General features: G+C 45.1%; 1 protein-coding gene across 1 annotated transcript in view; it reads right to left on the bottom strand.

The window, feature by feature from the left end:
• PPARGC1B (PPARG coactivator 1 beta) overlaps nucleotides 1–18,127 on the bottom strand; it is a 139,360-nt gene that overhangs the window by 12,686 nt on the left and 108,547 nt on the right. Inside the window, exons 3-8 of the mRNA XM_048490575.1 lie at nucleotides 12,076–12,288; nucleotides 7,642–7,758; nucleotides 3,579–4,749; nucleotides 3,054–3,090; nucleotides 1,828–1,892; nucleotides 629–1,397 (exon numbers count right to left, since the gene is read on the bottom strand). Of these exons, the coding sequence (XP_048346532.1) occupies nucleotides 629–1,397; nucleotides 1,828–1,892; nucleotides 3,054–3,090; nucleotides 3,579–4,749; nucleotides 7,642–7,758; nucleotides 12,076–12,288 (2,372 nt within the window). The remainder of the gene's footprint in view (nucleotides 1–628; nucleotides 1,398–1,827; nucleotides 1,893–3,053; nucleotides 3,091–3,578; nucleotides 4,750–7,641; nucleotides 7,759–12,075; nucleotides 12,289–18,127) is intronic.

The raw sequence follows: 18,127 nt of genomic DNA, 5'->3' as shown, positions 1-18,127 counted from the left end.
ATGGCCGGTGGCAAGCAGCAGAAAAACAAAAATGAGAACTTCAAAATCGGACGGGGGGAAATAAAACGCTTCCTCACCTCCATACAGCAAGCGGAAACATTTTGAATACATTTCAAGAAAAAAGATCACTAATTTAGCGTTTCCAAATAAAACCGTTTTGGGCTGAAATAAAATGTATTCAAAACATGTTGGGGAAAAAGCTGTGCAGAACCCCTGCCCAAAATGCTTCTATTTCTGTCTTCAAGAAGTTTTATTTGTGTTGTGCAGAAATAGTGATTGTCTACTCAAACAGCTCTCCACGTCTCAAGCAGAGATTATTCACAGCACCGACTGGCTGGTCCTTTTAACTGGAGATGTCAGGGGATAGAACCTGGGACCTTTTGCATTGAAAGAGCCATCCAACCCCCTCCCCCCTTTTATACCATCCTTCCTTTACATCTTTTTTCTACTCCTCTTTGCATAAAAAACCCGCATTTTGTCTGCCACTGTTATGTGTGCATTTGTTCTCTTTCCCCTCCTTTTTATTTCCAAATCTCATCTCCAAGGCACATGAGCACCCTCTTCTGCTCATGTGCCTGCCAAAGGCCTAGATCAGCCCCCTATCTCAAGGCAGGCCTCATGATAGTACCTGAAAGGCCATCTGCTTGCTGGAGACCTGGATCTGCCACATAAAGATTCAGAACCAGACCTGCTTCTGGAACAATAGTGCAAACTGGCTCTAGAAAGAGGATTCTTGTATGGGCATGTCTTGGATTCCAAGGGACTAGAGCAGTACTCTTCCTCCTCTTCCTCCTCCTCTTCCACTTGGGAACCAATCTCACTGCAGCTGTCCTCAAAGACAGTGTCATATTCAGGCGTCTTGCAGAAGGCCATCTCCCCATCATCCAGGGCACTGTCCAAGAGGCCAAAGTGTTTTGTCAAGCTGGCTCTGATCTCTTGGTCTCTCAGCTGTTTGCTGCCCTCCTTTGCTGAGTCCTCACCAGTATCCTCTTCATTTGCACCCTGGTAGTGCACGTCAGGCACTCTCCGCTTGTGCTGTCGTTCCACGTGGCTCAGGGGCTCCCAGGATTTCAGCACCTTCCTCTGGAGTGAGGCCTCGGACTTCAAGACCTGACAGTAGTCGTGGTCTCCAAAAGAGCGTGAGAAAGGGCGCTTCAGCATCCCATGCTGCTCAAGGTGAGATGGGTGGGCAGCAGCCCGACTCAGGTGGGCATACAACTCTGTCCGCACTGGGTGTTTCTTCTGGTTCTTCCTGGAGTTTACACTGTTGCGTGTTGCTGGCTGCAGCTGAGAGCTGGTGATGATAGCAGTCTCCTTTGCTGGCCTCTGGTGAATATCGGGTTTATACAGGTCCTCCTCTGAAGGCTTGTATGGCGGAGTTGTTGGTGGTGTAAGACCTTATCTCCCCCAAAAAGAAGAGTAGAACTCTTTCAGTATAGAACCAAGAAAATAATAAGCTGTTTGCTGCAAGATGGGACAAATCTGAGCATTCATTGTGTAATCCCACCCCTTCTCTGAATTGGTCTTGGAAGAGTATGCTCTGCTATTTAGATAAAAGCCCTCCTTTGGAAAATGGCTACAGCTGCCTTAAAGCAGTCTGCAGCTAGACTGCTATTACAGAAGTTTCCTGCTGTTACAAAAGTTGCCTGTTTGGCTGAGAGAAAGAAGGGAAGATGCCTGGATTCCCCTTTCCCTCAGGTGAACATCAGTGGCCACTGAGCAAAATAACATCCCAAAATTACTTGTTCAGCTTAATTTTTTGGCACTGCCTCACTTTTCTTCACTTTCTGGACAAGCCCATTTAAAGTATTGAACTCCACCTCTTACCTGCAGTGCCACACAGCTCTACCGTCAACACTTGCTCAAAGTTCTGCTTCCCAAATATAGGGTCACTAAAGAGAAGGGGGAAAATGGTGGTTACAACGGGCACCAAGGGGAAGACAAAGAATCCACACATCACATGATGAAACAGAAAAAGGGAGGCTACATATTACAAACTACTCTGGTATAGGAAGCCTGTGTGGTCCTGCAGCTCTAAGGGCTGATTCCCATGTTGCCACTGAGTCATAACTGACTCATGGTGACCTCAGAACCATAAGACTGTCAAGGCAAGAATGAGCAAGGGTGGTTTGCCATTGCCTTCCTCTGTCTTCCTTGGGGTCTTCCATCCAAGTTTTAACCATGGTAGACCCTGCTTAGCTTCCAAGCTCTGAGGAGCTCAAACTAGTCAGGGCTATTCAAGCTGCTATTTCTTGCATGATCACACTGGAAAATAGCAACAAGACTGATAACTTTTGTGGAGGATTTGTGTGCAGATAACCGGGCAGGGCAGTTTTTGTAAACCATAAAAGGATTCAAATGACTAGCATGGGCTACTAAAAATGTGTGGGATAAACACTCTTGGTGTATTTATTCCTATGGTTGTGCATTATATTTTCATATTGGCAAGCCAAAATCTGAGTATGAAGAGGCATGACACATTCTAAGCAGCAAGTAATATCTTTGGTCAGTGGCTCCTTACCAGAAATGCATGTTCCTGTGAGTAAATTGTGAATGCATGCTGGACCTAATTGCTATCAGAAGTTCCCAGAATAGATCCCCATCTTTGACAAATCTCCAGAAAGGCATCCACAAGGTACTAATAGCCACACCTGAAAAAGTGCTAATCCTTCAAATTATACCCTCCATGTCAAGTACTGCTTCTCTCCACTGAATTTCTTTGACCTTCTTAGCAAGGAAGCCACAAGCAACATGGCCTGTACAAAGTCTCCATATCAAGTGATTAGATGACTTAGTCTGCAGACCAGAATGCTGTCCTGCAAGAACAGGGCCTTATTTAGCAATACAGTTCCATTTTAAAATGCTGGGCCAATTCAACTAAACAACCCTTGTGCTGCAAATAACACCATAACAATTTCATCTCAGCCAAGCAACATTCAGGAAGGGCTAACAGGGCTGCAATGTTCGGAGATGATCATTCGCCAGATGGGCTGGGCTCTTGCAACCTGGACCTATCAATGTCTACGAAGATATATTTTGGGCATCGCACTTACATTTGTGCCAAGGGCAGCGCCAGACACCTGGGTGCTTCTGAAAAGAGAAAAAGTGAGAGCAGAATGATGCAACATTCTCCCTTTGGAGTGGGTGGGGGGAGAGGGAAGGCCTCTGCCGGGCTGCCCATGGGAGAGAAGGCAGCTTATTGGGCTGGCAACAAGGAACTGGGAGCTCTGAATGTGCCAGCTGCTTCATCAGCACCATAAAGGATGCTGCACTTTGAAACACCCTTTATCCCTCTTTGCCCTATATGGATCAATTCTTTGTCAAAACTTTGCTACTCCTCCACCCTCAATATGTGATGGATGCTTCCAGTGTTCGATCTAAGGCCACCCTTTACTTCAGTTTCCCCTCTGCTGAACTGGTGGGACATGGAGCCCATGCAGCATCACGCTCTGCCTAGAAGGAAGTTCCAGAACATGCCCACCACATGCCTCTACCTACAGCATGCCTTTCCCCGCTTCCCACCCAAACTGTGGGAATACTAACATAGGAGGCCACAGGGGCTCTCCTCGTCTCCATACCTGTTTGGTGCCAGAGGGTGCCACACGGGATCCCATTTATTTCATATGCTTCGCTCTCTCCAGAACTCTCCGGAGAAGGGGTCTGCAATTCCATCGGGGGGCTCTGACATTCACTCTCCACTTCATCCACACCATTCACTTCTACCTCTGCTGCTGGTGCTTCTGTATCAAAGTCCTCTAAAGGCGTGGTGGAAGGAAATGGCTCCTTTGCCCTGTCCCCTGTTGACTCTGTGGATATAGCAGGGTCTGAGTGAGACTCCTCGAGGAATGATAGCCAGAGGCTTAGCTCAGGGTTCAGTCGTTTGGAGCGGCGTACTGCATAAACAGAGCTCTCTGGCTTGCGAGCTGCCTTCCCAGAGACTAGCTGGGCCAGTAAAATCCCTCGCGTTGTGCCATCCTCTTCTGCAGGGCGGCCAGTCTCTTTCTTAGCCTCAGTCTCTGTTGGGGCAGTCTGCCTCAACCCAGTCTTCACCTCTGGTGGCCTTTTAGACGTGGACTTACTCACCTCTGCAGCCTGCCCAGTCTTGAGCAGTGGATATCGTGGAGACTTGGGAGGTTGTGACCTGGCCAAGGAGGCATACACAGGCTTGGCCAGCCGGTATGGCTTGCTCACATCGTATGTGAGGTCTCTGGCTAGCAGTTCTTTCAAGATGGAGAAATCAGAGGAGGTGGCTCTGGACTGTTTGCAGCCTGCAGAGGTATGCCAAGAACTGGAGGAACGAGTGTCCTTGCCACAAAGACCAGGCTTTCGCAGGGGGCAGTCTGGCTTTGCTCTTTTGGAGGGGCTGTGATAATGCTGGTGTTTTACATCTGCAAGACTTGTTGGGGGCAGCTTTCTGGGAGGAAGGCAGTAGGTGTGCATGTAGCGGATAAGCTCCACAGCAGCATGTAGCTCCTTCTCACCACTGCCTTCCTCAGAGGAGGAGGGAGGAGTTGCGGCAATGTTACTGAAACTCAGCAGGTCCTCACTGGAGTCACTGTCCTCTCCATTGTGCGCATAATGTCCCTGGGGTTCAGTGCTATCGTTGCTACTGTGACACTCATCTGGGGGCCAGCTAGATTTTGTGTGTGGGCAGTGTGTAGTGGTGGAGGTGAGGTGCTTATGAAGCTCAATGCAACTTCGACTCTGAGGTTGGAGAAAGCTGGATTTCCTGTCTCGGACACCTTCCACCTTCAAGAAGAGAGAGGAAAGAGTCAGGCCTACCTGATGAGTGAGTTTTTCAAGTCACAGCATGAAGAGAGCCCTTTGACCATCATCCTCTCCATGTTTGGGTGGTTAAGCACATCACAGTAAGCAACTGCAGATTTAATTTGAAATTTTTACATATTTCATGGCATTTCCGAAGCTGGTGTTTCAAAAGGCAACATCAGACATTTATTAGACAAAAGTGCCTTGTGGCACTGGATAGATTTTGATGAAAATCCATAGCAACTGGGACACAAGACAGCTATAATAATAAAACAAGGGAAGAAGCATGAAATCTTTTCTAGGTTATGCTTGTGACTCATCATGGAGCTTTCTTTACTGAGCAAAGGATATAAAGATCTGTCTTTAAATAAAATTGATTTATTAGAACCAAGAAGTAAGTATCTGCTTAGTAACAGTGCCATCCTAAGAACAGCCAACGGTTGAGGACAACAGTAGTGTTTAAACTAACTGGCCTCCCTTTTCCCTTCCCCCTCCTTTTAGCATCTGTATGTATTTGTGGAAGATTATCATTAAATTTTCAGTAGTGTTTTATTCCGCCTTGGTCCATGTATAATAGTGCTTAGATGTGGATGGGAATCCTTATTGATTTTATTGATTTATTGCAATGTTTTATTGTTTTTTCCCCTTGATTGTTGTAAGCTACCCCGAGCCTGTATGGTGAACGTGGCCCATAAGTTAAACAAACAAACAAACAAACAAACAAACAAACAAACAAACAAACAAACAGTTTCCTGGAAGTAAGTCCCATTGATTTGGATCCAGACTAAATGGGCAATTTCTACTAATTACCCCTTCCCTCAGCAGACCACCCACGTGAGGGTTGCTTATTCCCCGAGAACAGGATTTCATGGAGATTGCTTGTGTGCAGGAACTCACAATGGAAGCACTCCCAACAAATGGCCATCCAGCCTTTGTTTAAGGAACCTCCAGAGAAGAGGATTCCACCACCTTCTAAGGCAGTATATTCCACTGTGAAACAGCCCTTACAATCAGGAAGTTCTTCCTAATGTTTAGGTGGAATCTCTTTTCCTGCTCCTTAAATCCATTACTCCTTATCCTACTCTCTGGAGCAGCAGAAAGCAAGTTTGCTCCCTCTTCAACATGACATCTACTCAAATATTTAAGCATGGCTATCTTGTCACCCTTAAACCTTCTCTTATCCAGACTAAACATACCTAGCTTCCTAAGCCATTCCTCAAAGGGCAAGGATTCCACACCTTTTACTATTTTGGTTGCCCTTCTCTAGACCAGTTCCAGCTTGTCAATATTTTTCTTGACTTGTGGAAGCCAGAACTGGACACAGTATTCCAGGTGAGGTCTGACCAATACAGAATAGAGTGGTACTATAATGTCCCTCAATCTAGACACTATTATCTTACTGATGCAGCCCAGAATTGCATTGGCTTCCTTGGCTGCTGCATCACTTTGCTGACTCATGTTCAGTTTGTCATCTACTGAGACTCCCAGATCCCTTTCACAGGTACTGTTGTCAAGCCAACAATTGTGTCAGTAGAAAATTTAGGCTTGATCCAGCCCACTGAATAGACATGAGTATGGTTTTGAGGAGACCTTCCTCAGACTGCTATCTTAAGATAACTTATATGCTCTGTTTTACTTCCAGAGAATTTAGCCTGGCAGGGCGGGACTAGAACATGCAGCATCCAGACAGTTATAACTCTGAGACCACAAATGTTGCTAATAAGTAGAGAATGGGACAGAAAGGAAGAAGTTGATGTATTTTTAAAATGCTGTAAACCACTTTGCTGACCTGATGAGTAATAGAGATTCTGGAAGATATCAACTGTGCTCACTCTGGAAATGTGTTCTGGGTAAATTAGAAAGGAGAGAATATGTCTCTGTATATTTTTTAAAATCTCCATTTGAAACGGGAAGAACTGAATTGATTCTTAATGCCTCCTGTCTCAAACATCTTTCTGGCTGACATCTGTGACAAACAGCACTATTTCTGTTCCAGATCCCCCTTCTGTTCTCCACTCCTCCCGCTGCTTTTCCCATGCAATCTACATCCACTTGTCTAACGTGCTGCACCATTTTCATTATCCAAGCAGAAAAACGTTTAAGGGCATCTTGTGTGGATTTCAGGGGATTAATTTAAAGGACTGGACTGGTTCTGCAACTTTACATGCAGCTCTTTGCTCTGCTGAAGTCAAGTCGATCAGCTATTAGTAAGTTCCACATTAATCTGGGTCAGGAATGAGAGCGAGAGACAAAGTGAAAGAGAGCATTTAAGTAAAAGAAAAGCCTGGTGAAAAAACAGACTTTGTGCACAGTGCTCAAGGAAGCTACTCCAAAGAGCACAGGGAAGAACAACAATGCTGCCTTCCTATTGTTAGAGTCCTTACTAAACTATTACAGAATCCTCTTTATACACATTTGTTGTTGTTGGTGGTATGTTGTTGTTGTTGTGTGTGTGTTGTATCTCTCCTTTATGTGTGTTGTATCTCTCCTTTCAGAGATTGCCAGCTTCTGCGGTCCTAACACTTTGCTTTCCCAACAATAGACCAGATCCAGACTCAAGGCACTCCTGTCTAAACAACACAATTTTCCTGCATCTTCCCTCCCACTGCAGCCCACTGATCTTCTAGCAGTGCTACTCCTAAAGGATCTTGGGAACAGATGCAAATCAGTGGTCTGCAGCAGGAAGGATGAATTGGTGGAAATTATCCACCACCACCCACCCCTCACCCCAGGTGCAGCTGACACACAAGCCAAAGCTGGGCAAAAAGCATTCCAAGCCACCACAGCCATGTGATTTTCAGAGGTGACTGGATAAATGAAGTAAGTAAATAAATAAACAATCCCTTAGAGCATGAATGCGGAGGTGGACAATACCTTTGTACAGGACCTCTGGGACCTGGATTTGGGCGCTCCTGTTCGCCACACATTTCCCTCTTTTGGAACTTCATAGCTTGCAGGCACATTGGATGGAGAAAGAAGCAACTTTTTCAGCTGCAAAAGAAAGTGGTGAAAGAAAGAGTGGGAATTCCTGAATACATGAACAGCAATGGTACAAATAAGCAATAAGGCCAGTCATCCAAATTACATTTAGTATACCAAAAGCTTTACTTGGGCATACATTGAGGTTTGGCATTCCCAACTCTGTGGGAAGGTTCCAACATACCTGGGGCTGAAGGCTAATGTGGACAGGCCAAACCTAATTTTTGAGGCATGCCTCTTGAATCAGTGCATCTTGCAAATTAAGCTTGTCCGGAATGCTTCTCAATACCAGTTCCATGAATCCTCCATTCAAAAATGACTGCCAAACTTTGTTCAGGGGCACATGCACTTTAATGTTATGAATTATTTGCAGCTTTTCTACATCAATTTGCAATTGACAAGCACGCTGAAAAACTTTGAGAGAAATACTCAAAACCAGGAATTATTTTTACTTCATTCCAGAGAACAGTTTCATTACAGGTCTCAGCAGTTATTGCCTGTGAGGCAACTGCTGTTTATACTTTGTACTGATGTCTTCAAAATATTTCACAAGCCCTTTCTGGGTATTCGTGCTAACATCTTTGGAGACTCCTGCAAGGAAGCCAATATACACGTTGCCTGCTTCTTGTTAACAGCACATGATCCACCTTGGCACTGCATTGTCTGTGAGTTCTTCATGCCCAGGGATTGTACCCCTGGACTCCCGCCCCAACCACAAGAGGGATCTGAAGAAGCTCTAGAAGAAAGACTTATGCAGGGCCTGGGGGTGCACAGGGCGGCAGACAGTGGAGGTGGACAGACCCCCATGGAATAAGACAGTACGCAGGGAGGAGCCCTGCCCTGGGCCAGCAGTGCCTGGGTCCCAAAACTCAACAGACAACCCACAAGCTGCCAGAATCTGGTAGTGTCTGGCTTCAATAAATCTTTGAAAGTTCGTGGGCACGTGGTATTTTCAATTTACAAAAAATGTGTCCAAAGGAAGATGTTCTTACAATTCAGTTCAGACTGTGTTACTCTCTGTGCTGCTCTTGCTGCAAAATGTCCAAAATGCCAGACTCTACTGGAAACCGACAGCTCATTGTGGGTTTTCTATTGGGCTTGGAGAAGCTGTCATTGATGTGAACTGTTGCATGATTGCATGCTTTGGCATATATTTATGGAGATTTGGGCATTAGTTATCTTACAGTCCCGTTTGTAGACTCTGTTCACTCTAGTGAATGAGTAAAGTTATTAAGCTATTCAGTCCTACTGACTGCTAGCCATCGTTTGCGCACTGCTCATAATTCTGATTACCAGTATACAACCCCCCTTTGTATTTTCTGTGGGTTCCAAAAGCCACACAGCAGCAGAAGAGGCCTGGAAGGCAGACCAAACCAAGCCCGGGCATGGCCCAATGCCGCACCAGAAGCCCAGGTCCTCAGCAAGGGGCCTAGAGCAGGACCAGAAACCCAACTGAGGTCTCTGCCGTCTTGGAGAAGTAAAAGGGAAGAGGCAGGGTCCATTTTGTCTAGGAAGGGGAAGAGTAAGTGGGCTGGGTGAGGGCCCTTAAAAGCTCTGAGAGAAAAACCAGGGGAAGGGCCAGAGACCCAGATTGGCGGGAGGAAATAAAAATGGAGAGGGCCTAGATGGCCAGGAACACTGCTCCCATGTAGCTACAGCATGACTCAGGACCCGTGAGCCTTGGGAAAGGACTGCTGAAGCATAGCTACACCCAGACAGCTGAAGAGGGTTCCTCAGACTGTGGGGAGAGGCACCCAAGTGGTGCCAGGGCTCAGGGGTTTGACATCTCATGAGTGATCATGCTAGGAGGTGAAACGGAGTGGGCAGCCTAGGAGTGGGAGTTAGGAAAGACCTCTAAGTAGGCAGGGAAATACTGACGGGGGTGGGGGGTGGGGGTGGATGAAGTCACTCGAATCTTCAACCTGAAAGGGGTTAAGGGTGCACATGCCCGCTGCCCTTAGAACACAGACAGCTGAGGTCAGAGCAGGAGTCAAGTACTCAACTGCCAAAAAAGAGGCATGCTGATTCCCTATCTGCAACAGTCCTTTCAGCTACAAAAGCGTAAAGGATCACAAGAAGACTGGGCTTGTTATGTGTTCACCCCTGGTGCACAATATCTCAACCTACTTCACTCTCCAAGGGGTTACTGAAGCTGCCTCTTGGGAGTAAGGGCGGGGGGGGGTATATTCAAGCCTCTCTTGTCTAACACTAACTTCTTCCTCTACACATAACTTGTGATTCCTCCTCCACTTGTGTATATGAATTGAAAAGAACACATTGGCTCCAACAAAATAATCAATTGGATGCAACAATCTAACAAGGACTTGGATTAATTAGTTCATCTGCTTGCCAAGTGCTTTGAAGACATGCTTTGTCCAAACGCCAAGTTTTTAAGATGCTCTTTATCGTGGATTCTACTTAAATCCCATCAAGGATGCTGTGGGTAAAGCAGCACAACAGGGATTATCTTAGAGTGTCTGATATCACTGCCCAAATGGGTCTGATTGCATGGCCGGTATATTTGCGTTACAAAAAGGCATTTCACAGTCTCACACTGAAGGCAACAAGGGATCAGTAACAGAATGCCCTGTTTGGCTCTTGTGGGAATGTCCAGCGGGGGAAATCTTCAAAGGCACTCTGGGATCTCGAAAAGCTCTTTAAAAATTAAGCTTACTCAAGCAGTTGGTTCCCGTGGTCAAATGATTCCTTTCTTCATCAACACATAGTGACATTTCAGTTTAGTGTTACGTGCATAGAATGCTCCACAAAAATAAAAATGAAAAGTCATCTCCTTCCTTTCTTTGTAACGTATACATCCTATATATACACATATGGATTTGTGATATATATATATTATACACCCATGCACATGCACACTTTTGTGTGAAGTAAAAATGCACAAGTTTCACCACTAGATGCCACTACACACTTTCATTAATGATAGATCAGGTTCTGAAATGAAAGGCCACAGCATGGTTTTATAAACCAGCTTCCTCAGAGCAGCAGTCGTACTTCTCAAACAAGGGAGAGGAACTGCTCTGTTGTATCAGGTAAGTTAAAACATGGCCAGGTAACAGAAGGCAGAAAAGCCCAATGGGAAACTTCTAGCTCTCTGGATTCTTCTCAGGGCTCTCCCTGCTTTTGCTAGCCTCAAAAGTGGTGGTCTTCTCTTTTAGCAGAGATACCATCAAGAGGGCCACTCCCCATCCCTGGCCTTCCTTTGAAAGTCAACAGATAAGGAACTTGAAACAGAAGAAACCACAGAGAACCAAGAATAGCCCGGGTAGTAACCTAGGCAAGATCCCCACATTTCCTGAGCTGTGCATGGCAGCCTTCAGGCAGGGCTTTGTGTATTCTGCAATTCCACACAAGCTGAAGAATTCTGCATCTTGGGAACCTTATTCAATTTTTTTTAAATGTCCTCTTCCATGAAAGCATACAGGGCAACTGAATAAGCTAAAACGGTGATTGGCTCAGCACTTATATCGTGCTTTTAGTGTCCAGAGTGCTCCACTTACATACAAGGTGGGCTCACATTATCTCTTGTATTCAAGAATGTGAAGCTGGGGATTAATGGCTTGCCTATGTTCACGTACTGAATTTGGAACATGGGTGAGATGAAAGCAGCAAACATCCAGATTGCTTCTCAAGCTTATAATACATACAATGGTCAGAGGGTAGGGCCACAGTGCCTTGCAAAGCAGAGTGAGTTATGCAAGATGAGTACAATTTATACAGTCACAGAATTCAGATTTCCTGGATCCAGAAGTTATTTATTTGGTTATTTATAAAGCCTTTTATCCTTCTTTGCACATGGAGACTCAAAGTAGCTTACATGAATTTTAGGCTAAAAGTAGGTTACCATAATGGGACAATTACTTTCATTTTGTTGTTATTTTTAAACCAATGCAGAATGCACTTGGCCTGGCCCAAAAGAACTGGTGCCCAGGGAGATGTATTGACTGAGCTAGTGGCGTGCAAGACTGAATGGCACATATGGGGAGGTTGGGATGGAAGAGAAAATCCACAGGAAAGGGCCCTGCTTTTTAAAAAGTTTTGTTTCGTATGGTTACAGATTTGGAAGATTTGTTAAGTCAGTCAACCGTTTCCCTCCCCACAACAATCACACTGTTCCTGATGGAGCAAAGCAAGTGAGACCAATGGCGCGGCACATGTATACGTATACAATCAACAGGCATATGCGTTTGTATCATAATTGTAAGCCTATAATGGAAAAAATGCAGACCTTTGCTTCCTATCATACCCATGCAGCCGGCTTATCAGAGACGCATCCAAATCCACCTTAAACAGTAGGAAGTGGGTTCTTACTAGAGACAGCTCATCAACCTCTGGGGCCAGAGGAAGCCCCCTCGAGACAGGGACAGCAGGTTTGGGAGAGGGGGTGGATGATGTGCAGCTGCTGTTGGGCATGTCCCCCTCGTCCATATTTCTGAAGGCAGCCAGACCCATGTCGTCTCCCTGGATGTCATCCAGTGTCTCGGTGAGAGCCGCCAGCAGTGCTTCATTCTCGCTGTCTATAATCTGGTTAGAAGAGTTACAAGAGCACGGGAGAGAGAGAGAGAGAGAGAGAGAGAGAGAGAGAGAGAGAGAGAGAGAGAGAGAGAGAGAGAGAGAGAGAGAGAGGGTGAGAAGAATGAGCAAATAGAAGAGTGCCTCCTACAGGAGGGCAACTCAAATGCGATCACATTCTACGAACATGCTGGCTTCAACAGCAAGGCTACTGACACATTGGGAAGAAAATATAGCCTTCCTACTATTGCATTTCCATTTGGATTGGGAAATTCATATCAAAGACATATGTTTACCCTTCCCAAACAAACCTGGTCTCCTTTGGTTGTTACTGATTTGCACACCGTTCTACATAAAGACCATATTTCTTTCAAATGAGGAAATCTTTCCTGATCTGTTTTACCTTTTAATAGGTGGTAACAGAGCAGAGTATCATAGTACACACAGATGACCCCTGGAGACATCTAGACTGGGGGGAGGGGTCAGCGCTGTTGTTGTTATTAGACAGCAGCAGATTATAATGTCATGACCTCCTGCCTCTTCGACATCTGAGTTGTGGGACAGCCTTTTAGTGGCTGCACCCATTCCTCTCCACGGCCAGGGATGGAGGGTAACTATCAGTGAGAGAACCTCTGAGTGCCATACATTGGTATGCAGGGTCCCAAAAGGGATGATTCTCTCATCGATATTGTGTAACATCTACATGTGCTCTCCTGCTAGGGTGATTCAAAGGTTTGGAGTAGGGTGTCATCAATATGCAGATGACACCCAGTTATCTCTGTTGATGGACAGTCATCCGGATACTGCCCCAATGCCCTGGCCAGTTATTTGGGAGATATACTGAAATGGGTAAAGGAGAGCCAACTGAAGTTAAATCTAGGGAAGACAGAGATCATGTGGCTAGGTCGGGATATGGAGGGGGGAGGGCTGGTTGCTGGCTCTTGATGGTGTGCAGCTAAACATGAAACCAACTGTCAAGAACCTAGGTATGCTCCTTGATGCTCAAGCGATGCATAACACTTGCATGGCATTTTTTATCTCCGCCTGGTGAAACCGCTGGCTTCCTACCTGTCCCAATCTGATCTAGTCACATTGATCCATACAGTGGTCACTTCCAGATTAGACTACTGCAATTTCCTCTTTACACAGGGCTACCCCTGAGCCTGCTCCAGAGATTCCAATTGGTCTAAAATGCAGCAGTGTGAGTCCTTATGGGGACAACGTGGCAACAGAACATTCAACTAGTGTTCTGCCAGCTGCACTGATTCCAGGTGGAGCACCAGATCAGGTTTAAGATCCTGGTGTTGACCTTTAAGGCCCTAAACAATTTGGGACCAGGATATTTATGGGATTGTCTCTCCTGGTATGTCCCCAAGAGGTAGCTGGGGTTGGTGAGTGGAAATCTACAGGAGGTCCCCGGCCCTAAATGGATCCAGCTAGCTTCAACCAGAGCCAGGGACTTTTCAGCTCTGGCTCCAACCTCGCGGAACGGTCAGTCTAATGAGATCTGGGCCCTGTGGGATACAGTACAGTTTTGCTGGGCCTGCAAGACAGAGGTGTTTCACCAGGCACACTGCTAAGGTAGCAATAGTTGTACATCCAAGCCTCCCTCTTCCTCCACTTTCCCCTCTTTCCCTTTCCCTTCCCCTCCCTTTCCTCCCCTCTCTCCTTCCCTTCCTTTACCTTTCCTTTCCCTTTTTTCTCCCTCAGTTAGGGTTTCAGCAGTTAAGTGCTTGGAATGAAATGGTTGGATGAAGTTTTGATCTCTTATGGGTTTTCATTATTGTAAGTTAAATTTGCAGTTAGAATTATATTTCAACTGTGTATATGGATTTGATTGAAATGTTAGAAACTGCCCCGAACCTATATGGGGAGGCGTGGTATATAAACTTAATAAACAAATAAATAAAATAAATTTAAAGATTAAGCATAACCCTTCCCACCGACACACACACACACACACACACACACACACACACACACCATGCACAAGGATAAATATGACAATTGGCAACACAACTATGATTACAAATGTACATTCTTGGCTCAAGGCATAGTAACATACCATGGATCTGTTAGCTGCAGTAGGAAGAAAATAACATTCTGCCCTAACACAAATGTTTGTTTCAGTGAAAGGCTTATAGCATTATGGTAGTGGTCGTTATGTAGCTTTGCACAAATTTGGATATGCTGCACTTCTGCGTTACCATTCAGAGTCTGTGCAAAGGCTGCAACTTTATGGTGAGGACCGGACCCTCCCTGAAAAACTCTGAGCAAGTGACCAACATGGTAGAATCAGTTCCATATAGGTCACAACATTTGAAGAAGGTGCAAGTGTTACCCATATGTGCTGATGTTAGAAATATGCACTTGTAAATAAAGGCCATTACAAGGCTTAGCAGGACCAGAAAAATTACGGGTACCCAGAACCTGAAAAAGAACTATAGATTTATTTAATGAAATCTCTCCCTTTGATTTCACACTGCATTCTCTCTCTCTTTGTGTGTGTGTAGGTCTCCATGGCCTCATTTAGGAAGTCTGTATACCATTCATAATATGGCTACCAATCTTGATCCTCCTTGATCTGAGATTGCAAATGCCTTAACAGACCAGGTGATCGGGAGCAACAGCCGCAGAAGGCCATTGCGTTCACATCCTACATGTGAGCTCCCAAAGGCACCTGGTGGGCCACTGCGAGTAGCAGAGAGCTGGACTAGATGGACTTTGGTCTGATCCAGCTGGCTTGTTCTTATGTTCTTATGTTCTGAGACACTCTAAGGGATTTCCCCTTCAATAAAGACATTATTTTTATGGCATTCACAAAGGTTGGTGGTACATATAGATATCTGATTCTGAGCTGGGGTTTATTTCTGTATGAACTGCAATTTGTATCTTATAGCTGTATTTCTATTTCAGGAATAAGGCTTGTATTGAAAAGATTTTTCTGACTGGCTTGACAATAATGTTTGATGCATAGTGTCTTTATAAGAAAAAAATATATATCACAATCTTAAAATAGCAATTGCTGATGTGGAGTTCCTGACTTCTCTCTACATATTTTCCATCATTTCTGTTTTTGGCCTATTTTGGATATGTTTTGACCAAGGAGAATAACTGACACCAGACAGTAGATTTTGTTATGTGCTTCACAGCACACTCCTAAGGCTATGTGCTTCACAGCACACTCCTAAGGTCAGTTTGGAAATGGTTTGGGAGGACTGCTGTCCCCACTACAGCTCTGAGTTATGCTGCCATAGTGCTGTGCTGTTGCTGCAGCTGTGTAAACCCAACACATTAGCAGCTGCACTGATGGAAGGGACAGAAGTGGGGCCCCTAGTAGAGTGCTGGAGTAGCAGCTGGGCTAAACTGGCATCCTAAATCCACATCCCACCTTAAGCATTAGTGGCTGATTATGCACAAGGCATCTGTTGTGTGGTGTGGGCAAATGTGCACTGCTGCAAGATATCTTGTACAGCCGTATATCCTCAAGCCCCACTTTCACTTTCTATTCTCCCCATGGCAAGCGAGACCACTTCTAGCACAAATTTAATTTTTGTTTCACAGCCAGAGAGGGAAGATTTGCCAATGAGCACAGCTTTGCCTCAGACCTCTTCCCTCTGCCCCCAGCCAGTCCACCTAGTACGAACCCCTACTCCCGCGCACTGCTTTGCACACTTCCTCCTCACTCTTCTCTCTGTTGCTGACTCCTTCCCGCTTCTCTAAATGCTTGTATCAATACATCAATATGGTAGTTAACAGAAAACTGGGTTTTGCAAAGGAACAGCACAAGCATCTCTTTCTGGCTCTACCTCACCTCCCCTGCTCTGCTTCTGCCCTCCCTGATGATCAGGAGGGCATTTTTAAAACTTTCTTTCAGACAAGCATCTATTTTTAAAAAGCCTCTTTTTTCAGTAGCAGCAAGAGAGTGAGTGAGTGGGAGTGTGTGTGTGTGTGTATGTTTGTAGGGGAAGGGAAAGAAAGCCAGTATCAGCGTGATCTGTGCCTTTAAGACTGTTGATGGGTGGAGTTAAGAGAAGGAGAGGTTGGTTGAGACTTGAGCAAGCAGATGCAGGGCAGGCACTGGGCTGCCTCCTTGCAGAGAAATATGAGGAGAGCCATTTGCAAGCCCACTGCACAGAGAATAGTTCTGAGGTAAACATTCCCTGCGTAATCAGCCAGTGTAACATTATGCTGGTCAAAATGCTGATATTATGAACTGAGTGACAATAAAAAAAACAAAGTTCCCATGCTTGTCTCCCATCAAGTCATGGTACATTTTAGGATACCAGCTAAGACTGAAATCAATCAGATCATTATGTAAAGCCCAGACAGGACATCATACACATTTATAACACACATGTGGGGGCGGGGGGGGGGGCTTTGGTTATGTCAGCCAATCAATCAACTAAAACATCTGATCTCAAAATTTTGCCCTCAGTTAATTAAGAGACATGAGATTGAAAAACATTCACTTGTACAGGCTGCAAACATGGTACCTATCTGTGTTAAATTTTATCGAAAGAGGAAGACATTTTATAATGGCTTTCTTTCCAGTTTGCATCCGGACCAGTACATATTCTGCATTTTGCATCAAACCTATTATGGCAAAAACTATTGTAGCAATAAAAAAGACCCAGGCAACTGAAGCTGACAGAATGGAGCTGGCTTCAAGAGGCACAACACAGACAATGTGAAATACTTTTTTAAAACACATTGATTTCAGTGAGGGAGTTCTGCCCATGTTTAAATTTCTCCCACTGAAATAAGGGGACCTAAGAATGTGTCACTCTATCAGGATTGTGTCCACTATCTCTTCCGGCCTGGGTCTTTTCCCAACATGTGAGGCATTTGGGAGTGGGGTGTGGGAGACTGAATCAGATACAGATTCACACAAGCAGCTTCCCACTATTGCCTTCTAAACAGCATCTGTACTATAAGGGTTAAGGCAGAACGCGGCCATACTCAAGCTTCATGAAGCCGAGGGCCCAATAAAGAAAGAAGAACGGAAAAAAGGCTGTAATATGAGCTGTGACAAAGCCTTCAGGAAAATGACTCACGCGTATGACAGTCTGGATGCTGCACAACTGCAATGCAGGATCTGAGACCTGGATGGGACCTGATGATAATGGAATCCAACTCCCTGCCTTTAGGCACAATTTTCCATGCACAAGCCTGCACCAAACAATACCCCGTCTTATGAGATGAGTTGCTGCCAACCAGATTAGCACTGAGGTGGAACCAGCAAGGTGCCTGCATAAGATATAGTTTTGCAAAACATCTCAGATGACTCATGCATGATATGCTGTCACAAGATGCTACTAAAATATATTGGGAATCACTCGTAATTACTAAGAAACCAGACAGAGAGTGCCTCATCAATTCTGAATGTTACTTTTCTGGCACAAGGAAGTAGACAGGCCCATAGAGTCTTGCATCCCACTTCTATTTATACCCTCCAATCAACCGTGCATTCCAATTCCCAAAATTGTAGAGTTTCAGGTAACTAAACAGTATGGTGTGCACTGAAATCATTCCTGGAAATCAGAAGAATGCTGTTTATAGGGAAAAGGTTCAGGGAAGGGTAAGCCAGTGGATTTAACAATCAACTGTTTTGAAGAACTACAACTTCGCTGTTCTTTCTCCAATCTGAACATGCAGCTATTTCATGGCTCTTCAGTTCCAACACTCTTGATACCATTAACATTACAGAAATCAGATGGGGTCAAGAACTCAAATGCTAACTGAACTGTAGTCCTATGAAATTTGGCTCCTGACAAATCATTTCAATACTGTGATTGTGATTTGCTCTCACAATGCTTACAACGTAATGGAGCACTGAACCTCTTCTCAG

Source organism: Sphaerodactylus townsendi, linkage group LG03, assembly GCF_021028975.2.
Source record: "Sphaerodactylus townsendi isolate TG3544 linkage group LG03, MPM_Stown_v2.3, whole genome shotgun sequence".
Classification (NCBI taxonomy): Eukaryota; Metazoa; Chordata; class Lepidosauria; order Squamata; family Sphaerodactylidae; genus Sphaerodactylus; species Sphaerodactylus townsendi.
This window is presented reverse-complemented; position numbering and strand designations above follow the sequence as displayed.